The following is a 13,930-nucleotide window of genomic DNA, read 5'->3' on the forward strand; positions in this document are numbered from 1 at the left end:
AAAAAAAAAAAAAAAAAAAAAAAAAAACAAGTATTCCAAACAGATGATAAAATTCAATTTATATTAATTTTCTAAATAAAATAAAAGGCTTCAAAGAAATATCATCTTTGGGCCGGGCGCTGTGGCTCACACCTGTAATCCCAGCACTTTGGGAGGCCAAGGTGGGCAGATCACCTGAGGTCAGGAGTTCAAGATCAGCCTGACCAACATGGAGAAACCCCATCTCTACTTCTAAAAATACAAAATTAGCCAGGGTGGTAGTGCATGCCTGTAATCCCAGCCACTCAGGAGGCTGAGGCAGGAGAATCGCTTGAACCCGGGAGGCGGAGGTTGCAGTGACCCGAGATCGCACCATTGCTCTCCAGCCTGGGCAACAAGAGCGAAACTCCATCTCAAAAAAAAAAAGAAAAAAAAAAATCATCTTTGTTCCAAGATTTTAGGAGCTAGCTTCTCAGACATAGGGGTATGTATTTATTCTCCTTTGCTTTTCTCTACCCCTAGAGGTACTTTTTTAAAAAGTTTGAAAAGCACAGCTCTAAGTCTTCTATCATTTTCTTAACTTCTTCCACTTTTGAATTTTAAACCTACAACTTCTCTAAGCTCATTTTCCCTAACTTCCTTCCCTTCCAGTTTTACAAGCCTACCTGAGTGGCAGACATCACAACTATTTTGCAGGATTCTGGCTTCTTCCTACTTTTCCCCACCACAGCATTTTGTATAGTGCATATATATAATAATGACAATTCAACTTTAAGATCTAAGGATGACATGGAAGTCCCTAGTCGATAAAACTGTGATAACTGGGAACCTAAGGCTGTTCCCCAATAGATGATGAACTCCTAAAGGACAGGAATAAGGTTTTATTATTTTGTTATTCTTGATAACTTAGCTCAGGACCTGGCTCAGAGTAAATTCTCAGGAAATGTTTTTGCTTTTTTCTTTTTTTTTTAAATGAATGAACCTTTTTAATATGACCTTGATCTAAGTCACATTGAGGACACTGATAATACAAACAAAAAACAACAGTAAATTCAAAGACAACAATTCTGAAGAAAAGCTATTTGCTTTTTAGAACAGTAGAAAGAATGTCTTTCTCATCCCAATCCAAATCAGTGTTTTCCTTTCATATTTTCAAAATGTAGGAAAAAATGGGCAGAAGGAGGTAGGGGGGAACAGAAATATTTTTGACCACCTCACCCAGTTTCAGCATGTTGTTCCAGGATCCAGAACCTGTCAGTTCACAAGATGAAGAGTTCGAAAATACCTTAAAATCAAACATAATCACTTCTGTAGCATCTCAATTTTGTTATCTCAGTAAGTTTCTATTATGAAAACATAACTTTTTCTTAGGTAGCTCACAGAAGAGATACCATCAATAAGACCTAAGGTTTAATTTGTCAAGACTCACAAAATGATGTAGAAATAACAATTCCAAGGCCAGGCGCAGTGGCTCACGCCTGTAATCCCAGCACTTTGGGAGGCTGAAGAGGGCGGATCACAAGGTCAGGAGTTCCGAGACCAACCTGACCAATATGGTGAAACCCCGTCTCTACTAAAAATACAAAAATCAGCCAGGAATGGTGGTGGGTGCCTGTAGTCCCAGCCACTTGGGAGGCTGAGGCAGGAGAATTGCTTGAACCCAGGAGGTGGAGCTTGCAGTGAGCCGAGATCATGCCACTGCACTCCAGCCTGGAAGACAAAGCCAGACTCTGTCTCAAAAAAAATAAAATAAAATAAAATAACAATTCCAGTTTCTTTGTACAAACTTAAATAAGAAGGCATATGTAATAATATTTAGCTCCTTACAAACACGTTTTAAATGTTCAATTTATTAACCTTTAATTTCTTGGCCTTTATATCACAGCTAATAAAGATACAAGTATTTCTGGAAAAATGTAATTGTATACATTAACTCTCAAACAGATAATTATCTAAAATGTAATGATGAAGTATAAAGATCAGTATTCCTAATGGAGTCTCATCCCCACTGACCTCTCCTGAAGGGGCCACATTCCGTGTTCCATTACAAGCAGAAGTTACCATGGGCTTTGTGGTCAGCTGGAATGGGAATCCAAATAAGCTGGCAGCATTGTAGAGACTGTTTTTCACTTGGTGAATAAAGCAATCTAGAAAGTGTCAACAAACTGTAAATATAGAGTAATAAACTTCCAGCAAAAAAATAAAACAATATTTTAGAAAGAGCCTCTCTCAATTTTTATTAAAAGTTCTATTGGCTGGGTGTGGTGCTCACACCTGTAATCCCAACACTTTGGGAGGCTAAGGTGGGAGGATTGCTTGAGCCCAGGAGCTCGAAACCAGCTTGGGCCACCATAGAGAAACCCCATCTGTACAAAAAATTAGCAGGAAATGGTATCGCACGCCTATAGTTCCAGCTACCTGGGAGGCTGAGGTGGGAGGATCACCTGAGCCCAGGAGGTTGAGGCTGCAGTAAGCTGTGATTGTGCCACTGCACTCCAGCCTGGGCAACAGAGTGAGACTCTATCTCCAAAAACAAAAATTAAAAAAAGTCCTATTTTCAACCATTGAAATAAAAAGGTATTTATAAAAATAATCGTTTTCTAGGTCAGGTGTGGTGGCCCATGCCTGTAATCCCAGCACTTTGGGAGGCTGAGGTGGGCAGATCACCTGAGGTCGGGAGTTCAAGACCAGCCTGACTAACATGAAGAAACCCCATCTCTACTAAAAATACAAAGAATTAGCTGGGCGTGCTGGCACATCCCTATAATCCCACCTACTCGGGAGGCTGAGGCAGGAGAATCGCTTGAACCCAGGAGTCAGAGGTTGTGGTGAGCCAAGATTGCTCCATTGCACTCCAGCCTGGGCAACAAGGGTGAAACTTTGTCTCAAAAAAAAAAAAAAAAAAAAAAAAAAAATTAGGCCAGACTCGTGGCTCACGCCTGTAATCCCAGCACTTTGGGTGACTGAGGAGGGTGGATTACTTGAGGTCAGGAGATCGAGAACATCCTGGCTAACACGGTGAAACCCCATCTCTACCGAAAATACAAAAAATTAGCTGGGCGTGGTGGTACACGACTGTAGTCCCAGCTACTCAGGAGGCTGATGTAGGAGAATCTCTTGAACCAGGGAGGCGGAGGTTGCAGTGAGCCAAGATCACGCCACTGCACTCCAGCCAGGGCGATAGAGTGAGACTCCATCTCAAAATAAATAAATAATCTTTTTCTAACTGAATAACTGGAACATCAGTATTGTAATTGTGTTTTTAAAATAAAACATCTGAACATAAAAACATAAAACCATCATTTTAGCAAATCCGTACTGATTCACACACATACACAAAATGTTCTGAAATGACAGCTGTTAAGCAATGAGTTCTCCAGGATATATAAAATAAATTTTTGCCGGGCGTGGTGGCTCACGCCTATAATCCCAACACTTTGGGAGGCTGAGGCAGATGGATCACGAGGTCAGGAGTTCAAGACCAGCTTGGCAAACATGGTGAAATCCCATCTCTAAAAAAAATACAAAAATTAGCTGGGCTCAGTGGTGTGTGCCTGTAGTCCCAGCTACTTGGCAGGCTGAGGCAGGAGAATCACTTGAACCTGGAAAGTGGAGGTTGCAGTGAGCTGAGATCGTGCCATTACACTCCAGCCTGGACGACAGAGTGAGACTCCGTCTCACAAAAAATAAAATAAATAAATAAATAGATAAATTTTTACCACAGAGATGAGGGCATGATTAAACAACAAGGAGCATATAGCCGCCAAGTATGGTGGAATTCTGTCATAGTCTCACTAGTCTGTCCTTACTTCCCAGGCAAGTAACAATGTACTATAGTTACCCTAAACAATTATTTACTAAGCCCCTATTAAATCTTGGCTAAGTATAAAATATGCAGCTTTTTTTTTTTTTTTTTTTTTTTTTGAGACAGTGTCTTACTCTGTCACCCAGACTAGAGTGCAGTGGCATGATCACTACTCACTGCAGCCTCAACCTCCCGGGCTCAAGTGATCCTCCTACCTCAGTCTCCTGAGTAGCTGGGATCACAGGCATGTACCACCATGCCTGGCTAATTTTGATTTTTTGGTAGAGGCAGGGTCTCACTATATTGCCCAGGCTGGTCTGGAACTCCTGGGCTCAAATGATCCTTCTGCCACAGCCTCCCAAAGTGCTGAGATTACAGGTGTATGCCACTGCACCTGGCCTAAAATATGCAGCTTTTAAACATCTAAGATGGAACAAGACTATCCCTCTAGTGGAGATGTGTTAGAAGATCTTAGGCCGGGCACCGTGGCTAATGCCTATAATCCTAGCACTTTGGGAGGCAGAGGCGGGCAGATCACTTGAGGTCAGAAGTTCAAGACCAGCCTGGTCAACATGGCAATATCTCGTCTCTACTAAAAATACAAAAATTGGCTGCGCACAATGGCTCACTCCTGTAATCCCAGCACTTAGGGAGGCCGAGGCAGGCAGATCACTTGAGGCCAGGAGTTCAAGACCAGCCTGACTATCATGGCAAAACCGTCTCTACTAAAAATACAAAAATTAGCTGGGCATCATGGCACACACCTATAATCCCAGCTACTCTGGAGGCTGAGGCAGAAGAATCGCTTGAACCCAGGAGGTAGAGGTTGCAGTGAGCCAAGATGGCACCATTGCACTCCAGTCTGGGCAACAGAGTGAGACTCCATCTCAAAAAATAAATAAATAAATAAATAAATTAATTAATTAATTAAATTAGCTGGGTCTGGTGGCACATGCCTGTAATTCCAGCTACTTAGGAGGCTAAAGCAGGAGAATCATTGGAACTGGGAGGTGGAGGTTGCAGTGAGCTGAGATCATGCCACTGCACTCCAGTATGGGTGACAGTGGGAGACCCTGTCTCAAAAAAAAAAAAAAAAATCTCAGGCTCATCCCCTTGCCACCAAAAATAAAGGGAAAGGGTTGGTTTCAGTGCTTTCCTCACTTCCTCCTTTTATTACACTACCTCTTTCTCACTTTCTGTATATCTGATGTAAGCTTTCTACAATTTCCTATTTCCTAATTAAGGGTATTTGAAAACACTAGTTTGAGAAAAACAGAACATCACGTTAGCCAATCTGCTTTAGAGAAAGATAGACTGCAATGGTAGCTTTTAAGCAGTGCTCCAGAACATGTAAAATACTTTCCAGAAACACAGGGAAATAACAAACAAAAGGGAGAAAGTAATGGCCAGGTAAAGCACAATCCAATTTGAGTAATTTGCTAATAGTTATAAGTACCAAACGATGCAAACGAGTTGTTTTTCATTTTAGGAATACAAAGAATTCCAGGTTATCCCCCTCTAATACTGCTGAGAGATATTACACACTCTGCTGTACTTTATAAGGAGGAGAAAAAGAGCTTTAGCGATTGATGCTTAACCACAGTCTGTCATCCAGACCCTAGAGGACAAGAGTACTCTTGGTAACACAGCAAATTGTGGCTACTACACAATATCATAATATTTGTTTTCCTACGAGTGTTATCAAAATCTGGATATGTCCCTGAGATTATGTCAAAAGATCTCACTGATTTTTTTAAAAAACAGAAGGCCTGCCTCATCTGTAAAATGGGGAAAAGATCACCTTACTTTCCTGAGACTGAACTACATAGATCTCTTAAAATCCCTTTCACCTTTAAGGTCATGAGCCTGAGCCAGGTACAGTGGCTCATTTAATCCTAGCACTTTGGGAGGCCAAAGTGGGTGGATCACTTGAGGTCAGGAGTTTGAGACCAGCCTGGCCAACATAGTGAAACCCTGTCTCTACTAAAATACAAAAATTAGCTGCACTTTGGGAGGCCATGGTAGGTGGCTCATTTGAGGTCAGGAGTTCGAGACCAGTCTGGCCAATATGGTGAAACCTCATCTCTACTAAAATACAAAAATTAGCTGGGCGTGCTGGTACACACCTGTAATCCCAGCTACTCAGGAGGCTGAGGCAGGAGAATCGCTTGAACCTGGGAGGTGGAGGTTGCAGTGAATCGAGATTGTGCCACTGCACTCCAGCCTGGGTGACACAGCGAGACTCCGTCTCAAAAAAAAAAAAAAAAGATCATGAGCCTGAAATTCTGAGGTCTTCTTTTACCCTTGCTTTGCTTTTTTTTCTCTCAAAAGCAACCAGTGGAGTTGTACTGTCCAACACAATAGCTAGTAGCCAGATATGGTTACCTAACTTAAAATTTTATTAGAATCAAATAAAATTTAAAATTCAATTCCTCAATTGAACTAGCCACATTTCGAGTGCCCAACAGTCATCGCTGCAGAAGTTCTCTTGGACAGCACTCTACAGACCTTTACAAACTCTGCTACCCACTGCCTACCCTTTGGCTTAGATTTCCTTCTACAATTTGCCATTCAGAAAATCAACTACACAAGTTTGCATTTTCGACATTAGTTTACTTTTTAATTAAAAAAAAAAAAAAGTAAATCATACTACATATTTAATGGGAATGATGCAATAAGTGATCCTTAACACAGAAGTCCATAAAACAGAGGATTATCCTAAATAATTCAATCAGAAACCTTCTGTAACACCAAAGTTTGTGTTCTTGGTTTTTTTTTTTTTTAACCACATTCAAGTACAAGCTATTTATATTTTTCTTTAAAACTGACTTCCTTTTTTGGCTTTAAAAAAAGATAATTTTAAATTACTACTGCATATGTAAAGCCAACATCACCTGCCTTATAAAGAAATGAAAACACAGCCCGGTGCGGTGGCTCACACCTGTAATACCAGCACTTTGGGAGGCCGAGGTGGGCGGATCACTTGAGGTCAAGAGTTCAAGACCAGTGTGGCCAACATGGTGAAACCCTGTCTCCATTAAAAATACAAAAATTAGCTGGGCATAGTGGCAGGTGCCTGTAATCCCAGCTACTGGGGAGGCTGAGGCAGGAGAATCGCTTGAACCTGGGAGGCGGAGGTTGCAATGAGCCAAGATCGTGCCATTGCACTCCAGCCTGGGCAATGAGAGCGAAACTCCATCTCAAAAAAAAAAAAAAAGAAAAAAGAAATGAAAACACAATAATACTAAGTTCTAGTTGGGCCTGTTAAAAAATGAGAGATTAGCGTATATTAGGCAAGTATTGAAGATATACTAGCATTAAATCAAGATTTTCTGTTTGAAATAAACAGTATGTGAGCACCTCAAATAAATAACTGAAAAGGATACACCCTTTTTTTTTTTTTTTTGGATACACCTTTCTTAATACATAATCACAATTCAAATGTTACACAATGCTGTGAATGTGGAATCCCCTAAAATCATTTCCTAAATTGGTATCTATCCTGTGCTTTGGGAAATGCTGTTCTAATGAATTTAGTATAAATTCCTGTCATTCGAAAATGCTTGGCCAGGTATGGTGGTTCGCGCCTGTAATCCCAGCATTTTGGAAAGCCAAGGTGAGAGGATCACTTAAGCCCAGGAGTTCGAGATCAGCCTGAGCAATATAGCAAGATGCTGTCTCCATTAAAAAACAAAACAAAACAAAACGATAATTTGTCTTCAGCCATTTTTTTTCCCGAGCTCTATTCGCTATTTCTTGAATTTGCACAACTTTCCCATACTGTTCCCTCTGCCTGGAATATTTGTCCTTCCTATTGCTCTCCTTTGATATCCTATCCACCCTTCAAAACCTGGGCTAACATACTCACTCATACTAACTCCAGCAAACATTTACTGAGATTCCATGAGATGAAAATTGGATAGGATTTTGTTATTACCTTTTTTTTTTTAAGTTTTTATCATATTTTCATTGACATTAGCATTATTATGTGCTTGTCTTATACCCCTACCATATAATCATGTAAGGTCCTTAAAAATGGAAACCCAGGCCGGGTGCAGTAGCTTATGCCTGTAATGCTAGCACTTTGGGAGGCCAAGGCAGGTGGATCACTTGAGGTCAGGAGCTTGAGACCAGCCTGGCCAACATGGCGAAACCCTGTCTCTACTAAAAATACAAAAATTAGCCGGGCGTGGTGGTGGGCACCTGTAGTCTCAGCTACTTGGGAGGCTGAGGCAGGGGAATCACTTGAACCCGGGAGGTGGAGGTTGCAGTGGGCCAAGATTGTGCCATTGCACTCCAGCCTGAGCAACAGAGCAAGACTCCATCTAAAAAAAAAAATGGGCCGGGCGCGGTGGCTCAAGCCTGTAATCCCAGCACTTTGGGAGGCCGAGACGGGCGGATCACGAGGTCAGCAGATCGAGACCATCCTGGCTAACACGGCGAAACCCCGTCTCTACTAAAAATACAAGAAAATTAGCCGGGCGAGGTGGCGGGCGCCTGTAGTCCCAGCTACTCCGGAGGCTGAGGCAGGAGAATGGCGTGAACCCGGGGGGGCGGAGCTTGCAGTGAGCCGAGATCGCGCCACTGCACTCCAGCCTGGGGCACAGAGCAAGACTCCGTCTCAAAAAAAAAATAAAATTAAATTAAAAAAAAAAATGGAGACCCTGTCTTACTAATTTTTGTATTTTCTGTAAAACCTAACACATTGGTTAGCACTGAGACATGTTCAATAAGTACTTGCTGAATTTAAACAAAATATTAACACAAGGCCGGGCGCGGTGGCTCAAGCCTGTAATCCCAGCACTTTGGGAGGCTGAGACGGGCGGATCACGAGGTCAGGAGATCGAGACCATCCTGGCTAACATGGTGAAACCCCGTCTCTACTAAAAATACGAAAAAAACTAGCCGGGCGTGGTGGCGGGCGCCTGTAGTCCCAGCTACTCGGAGGCTGAGGCAGGAGAATGGCCTGAACCTGGGAGGCGGAGCTTGCAGTGAGCCGAGATCGCGCCACTGCACTCCAGCCTGGGTGACACAGCGCGAGACTCCGTCTCAAAAAAAAAAAAAAAAAAAAAATATTAACACAAATATGTCCACACTCAGTTACCACATCTGGAGGTAGACCCAAATTTATCAACATTTTTGAGAAGAATATATTATTATAGTATTTTATTATGCCTTTTTTCCTTTAATCTACTTTTATTTTCTTTATCCATTCACATATACTGAAGTATAAGACTTGGCTGGGCACAGTGGCTTATATCCATAATCCTAGCTCTTTGGAAGGCCAGGAGTTCCAAGATCAGTCTGGGCAACATACAGAGACCCAGTATCTACATATAAAACAATCTGCCAGGTGTAGTGGTACCTGCCTGTAGTCCCAGCTACTCAGGAAACTGAGGCAGGAGGATCGCATGAGCCAAGGAGTTTGAGGCTGCAGTGAGCTACGATCGTGCCACTGCACTGCACTGAAGCCTGGGTAACAGAGTGACACCCTTGCCTCTTACAAAATTAAAAAAAAAACAAAAACTGTTGATAACAAGATCAAGACAGAGCAAGATCCTGTCTCAAAAAAAAAGGAAAGAAAAAGAAAAGGAAAGAAAAATATTACCACTTCCTAAAGATAGGAATATTCTTTCAAAATGCCACTGCTGCCTATTTTCAGCCTGGGCAACATGGCAAGACCCTGTTTCTACAAAAATATACAAAAATTAGCTAGGTGTGATAATGCGCCTGTAGGCCCAACTAACTACTTGGGATGCTGAGGTGGGAGGATCACCTGGGCCCAGGGAGGTGGAGACTGCAGTGAGCCATGATCATGCCACTGCATCCCAGCCTGGGTGACAGAATGAGACCCTGTCTCGAAAAAAAAAAAAAAAAAAAAAAAAGTAAGATGGGTTCCCTCAGCCATCTGAACTAGAGTCACCTCAGTTTGAAATATTGACAACATTTCCTCCTTAAAAATAAGAAGTATCTTCTCTTTATAGGATTTAGAATTTTAAAATGCAGTCTGCACCTAGGCTTATTTACCTGCAAGGATTAGACAAGTCCTTGGTAACAGTAGTTACCTCTAGAAAAGATAAGGAAGGGACAGGAAAGAGACTTTCTCCCTTTGGTTTTTTTTTTTTTTTTTTTGAGATGGAGTCTCGCTCTGTCACCTAGGCTGGAGCGCAGTAGCAGAATCTTGGCTCACTGCAACCTTCGCCTCCCAGGTTCAAGTGATTCTCATGCCTCAGCCTCCCGAGTAGCTGTGGCTATAGGCATGCGCCACCTGGCTAATTTTTTAATTTTTAGTAGAGATGGGGTTTCACCATGTTGGCCAGGTTGGTCTCAAACTCCTGATCCCAAGTGATCCTCCCACCTCAGCCTCCAAAGTGCTGGGATTAAAGGTTTGAGCCACCGCGTCCGGCCAGGAAAGAGACTTTTCTTTTTCTTGACACAGTCTTGCTCTGTCGCCCCAGGCTGGAGTGCAGTGGCATGATCTCGGCTCACAGCAACCTCCACCTCCCAGGTTCAAGTGACTCTCCTGCCTTAGTCTCCTGAGTAGCTGGGATTACAGGTGCCTGCCACCACACCCAGCTAATTTTTGTAGTTTTAGTAGAGACGGGGTTGCGCCACGTTGGCCAGGCTGGTCTCAAACTCCTGACTCAGGTGATTCGCCTGCCTTGGCCTCCCAAAGTGCTAGGATTACAGGTGTGAGCCACTGCACCCGGCCAAGACTTACTTTTTACCACATACTTTTTACCTTTTGAATTTTGTTCTATGCATATATTTTTCCTATTTAAAAATTTTTAAAATTTATATTCAGTACCTAATCTTGGTCTTTTGGCTGGTATTTCATCAGTGTCCACTGTAGAAAACAGAGTGCTGAAAGAGACAAAGAAAAAATATATATATATATTTATACACACATTCATTTATGTAAACTTACTATTCATATAACACATCCCCCTTCTGTCACTTTGTCATAAAATGAGATCCAACTGATGTTTTAAAAGACAATGCTGGTGGGACACAATGGCTCGTGCCTGTAATCCCAGCACTTTGGGAGGCCAAAGTGGAGGATTGCTTGAGACTTGGAGTTTGACATCAGCCTGGGCAACAAAGTAAGACCTCATCTCTATGAAAAAATAAATAAATAAATAATTAGCCAGCGTTGGTGGTACGTGACTGTGGCCCCAGCTACACGGGAGGCTAAGACAGGAGGATCACTTAAGCCCAGGAAGTTGAGGCTGCAGTGAGCCCAGGTCATGCCACTGCACTCCAGCCTAATCAAGAGTGAGACCTTGTCTCAAAAAGAAATAAAAATAAAAATAAAAGCAAAACAAAAGAGAGAATGCTATTCTATAGTAGGTTTTTCACATTTGAAGATTTACTGCTACAGTTTCAACTATTTGAGAGAGACCCAAACTTCTTAACAAATAATAATTTGCATCTGGTTAAAGTACAAACTTAAAACTGGCCAAAGTCATTTAGCTAGTAAATGAACCCAGGTAAGAGTTTAGGGCTAGTATTTTCTCTTTCACTCCAGAAATGATTTAAAAGCAACAAACAGGCCGGGCGCGGTGGCTCAAGCCTGTAATCCCAGCACTTTGGGAGGCCAAGGCGGGTGGATCACGAGGTCAGGAAATCGAGACCATCCTGGCTAACATGGTGAAACCACGTCTCTACTGAAAATACAAAAAAAAAAAAAAACTAGCCGGGCGTGGTGGCGGGCGCCTGTAGTCCCAGCTACTCAGAGGCTGAGGCGGGAGAATGGCGTGAACCCGGGAGGCGGAGCTTGCAGTGAGCCGAGATCGCGCCACTGCACTGCAGCCTGGGCGAGACAGCGAGACTCTGTCTCAAAAAAAAAAACAAAAAAAACACACAAAAAAAACCAACCAACAAACAATTTCCTTTTGAAAATGATCCCCAAAGAAAGTCATCTTTTACTTTAAGTGACAGTATTAATATGAACGGCCTTAAAAGACAATTCTTTTTTATTGTTTTTTCTTTTGTGTGTAAGGGAGTTTAAAAAAAACTGTTCCACAAGTTAAAAAAGACAAATCTTAATCAAGGGTTATATTTAACTTCATTTTTATCACGCAAACTATATTATGGTGGTAATAAAGAACTTTGGAATTGTGGAAAGTTTCAGGACCCAGATGTCAAGAATGGTAAAGGATCATATTACATTACTTATCATCTCTCGGAACCCTTCTGATCAATTATATTCACACATGCCAAAAAAAAAAAAAAAGAATAGAATAGAATGAGATCCCAGGATTTTATTCAACTCAGCTTTACACATTCCAACAAGCCCTGCTGGGCTTCATTTTGACTGAAAAATGGTTTACACCGAGAAGCGTTGTTTTGGATTAAGAATGTGAACATCTGAAGTATAGTAAAAATCAAGGTTTTGATCACTAAACCATGTTCCACTGACTAGCAGGGATTCACATCAAAGAGAGGACAAGGGAGAGGAAATTATCTTTCCCTTATTCGATAAATCGGGACCAAGTGCTTATCATGCACCAGACTCTGCAAAAGGCCCCAGGGTAGAATAGACAAACACTACCCTTATATACAGTAAGCATCAGTTTAGGCACTTCACACCACATTATCAAATGATCCTCACATCAACCCTACAGAAAGATAGGAGAGAAAAATAAGGCAAAACCATGAATCTCTGGAACACATGATGCAATTTAGTCAACAACCAATCTCATCAATAACCTGCATTCTCAGTCTAATGTATTAGACATCTTGTTCTCTCAAGCTCCCACAAATGAACACTTCTTCCACTTTTCTTGATATTGAGGCTTAGTTAAAAAAATGAAATTAACAGCCGGGAGCAGTAGCTCACGCCTGTCATCCCAGCCTTTGGGAGGTCGAGGCGGGTGGATCACGAGGTCAGGAGATCCAGACCATCCTGGCTAACACGGTAAAACCCCGTCTCTACTAAAAATACAAAAAATTAGCCGGGCGTGGCCGGGCGCGGTGGCTCACGCCTGTAATCCCAGCACTTTGGGAGGCCGAGGTGGGTGGATCACGAGGTCAGGAGTTCAAGACCAGCCTGGCCAAGATGGTGAAAACCCATCTCTACTAAAAAGTACAAAAAAAGTAGCTGGGTGCAGTGGCAGGAGCCTGTAATCCCAGCTACTAGGGAGGCTGAGGCAGGAGAATCGCCTGAACCCAGTGGGCAGAGGTTGCAGTGAGCTGAGATCGTGCCACTGCACTTCAGCTTGGGCAACAAAATGAGATTCCGTCTCAAAAAAAAAAAAAAGTTAGCTGGGTGTGGTGTTGGGCGCCTGTAGTCCCAGCTACTCGGAAGGCTGAGGCAGCAGAACGGCGCGACCTCGGGAGGCGGAGCTTGCAGTGAGTAGAGATTGCACCACTGCACTCTAGCCTGGGGGACAGAGCGAGACTCCCTCTCGGGAAAAAAAAAAAAAAGAAATTAACATTTGATCACTAAAGTTGGAGAGGGGGCACAGCATTTGTATAGTATTTTATTTTCTAGATTTTCAGGCAAGGAGGTCGATACAATAAAAATGGGACACTCCAAAGAGTAGATGCTAAATAAGAACAGCTTTTGGGGCCGGGTGCAGGGGCTCATGCCTGCAGTCCCAGCACTTCCAGAGGCTGGGGTGGGCGGATCACTTGAGGTCAGGAGTTCAAGGCCAGCCTGGCCAATATGGTGAAACCCCATCTCTACTAAAAACACAAAAATTAGCCAGGCATGGTGGTGCACGCCTGTAATTCCAGTTACTTGGGAGGCTGAGGTAGGGGAATCGCTTGAACCCGGGGGGGGGGGGGGGGGGGGAGGCGGAGCTTTCAGTGAGCCAAGATCGCGCCACTGCACTCCAGCCTGGGCGACAGAGCAAGACTGCGTCTCAACCAAAAGAAAAAGAAAGAAAGGGCCGGGCGCGGTGGCTCACGCCTGTAATCCCAGCACTTTGGGAGGCCGAGGCGGGCGGATCACAAGGTCAGGAGATCGAGACCACGGTGAAACCCCGTCTCTACTAAAAATACAAAAAATTAGCCGGGCGCGGTTGTGGGCGCCTGTAGTCCCAGCTACTCGGGAGGCTGGGGCAGGAGAATGGCGTGAACCCGGGAGGCGGAGCTTGCAGTGAGCCGAGATCGCGCCACTGCACTCCAGCCTGGGCGACA

The 13,930-nt window shown here is 43.1% G+C and overlaps 1 protein-coding gene across 2 annotated transcripts in view; it reads right to left on the reverse strand.

Moving 5' to 3' along the window:
* Window positions 1–13,930, reverse strand: part of SENP2 (SUMO specific peptidase 2) — a 50,811-nt gene that overhangs the window by 31,810 nt on the left and 5,071 nt on the right. For both annotated transcript variants that reach the window (XM_025375000.1, XM_025375001.1), the window contains exons 2-4: window positions 10,593–10,648; window positions 1,993–2,126; window positions 1,198–1,264 (exon numbers count right to left, since the gene is read on the reverse strand). In XM_025375000.1, coding sequence (XP_025230785.1) covers window positions 1,198–1,264; window positions 1,993–2,126; window positions 10,593–10,648 — 257 coding nt within the window. The remainder of the gene's footprint in view (window positions 1–1,197; window positions 1,265–1,992; window positions 2,127–10,592; window positions 10,649–13,930) is intronic.

Source organism: Theropithecus gelada, chromosome 2 (assembly GCF_003255815.1).
Source record: "Theropithecus gelada isolate Dixy chromosome 2, Tgel_1.0, whole genome shotgun sequence".
NCBI classification, from domain to species: domain Eukaryota; kingdom Metazoa; phylum Chordata; class Mammalia; order Primates; family Cercopithecidae; genus Theropithecus; species Theropithecus gelada.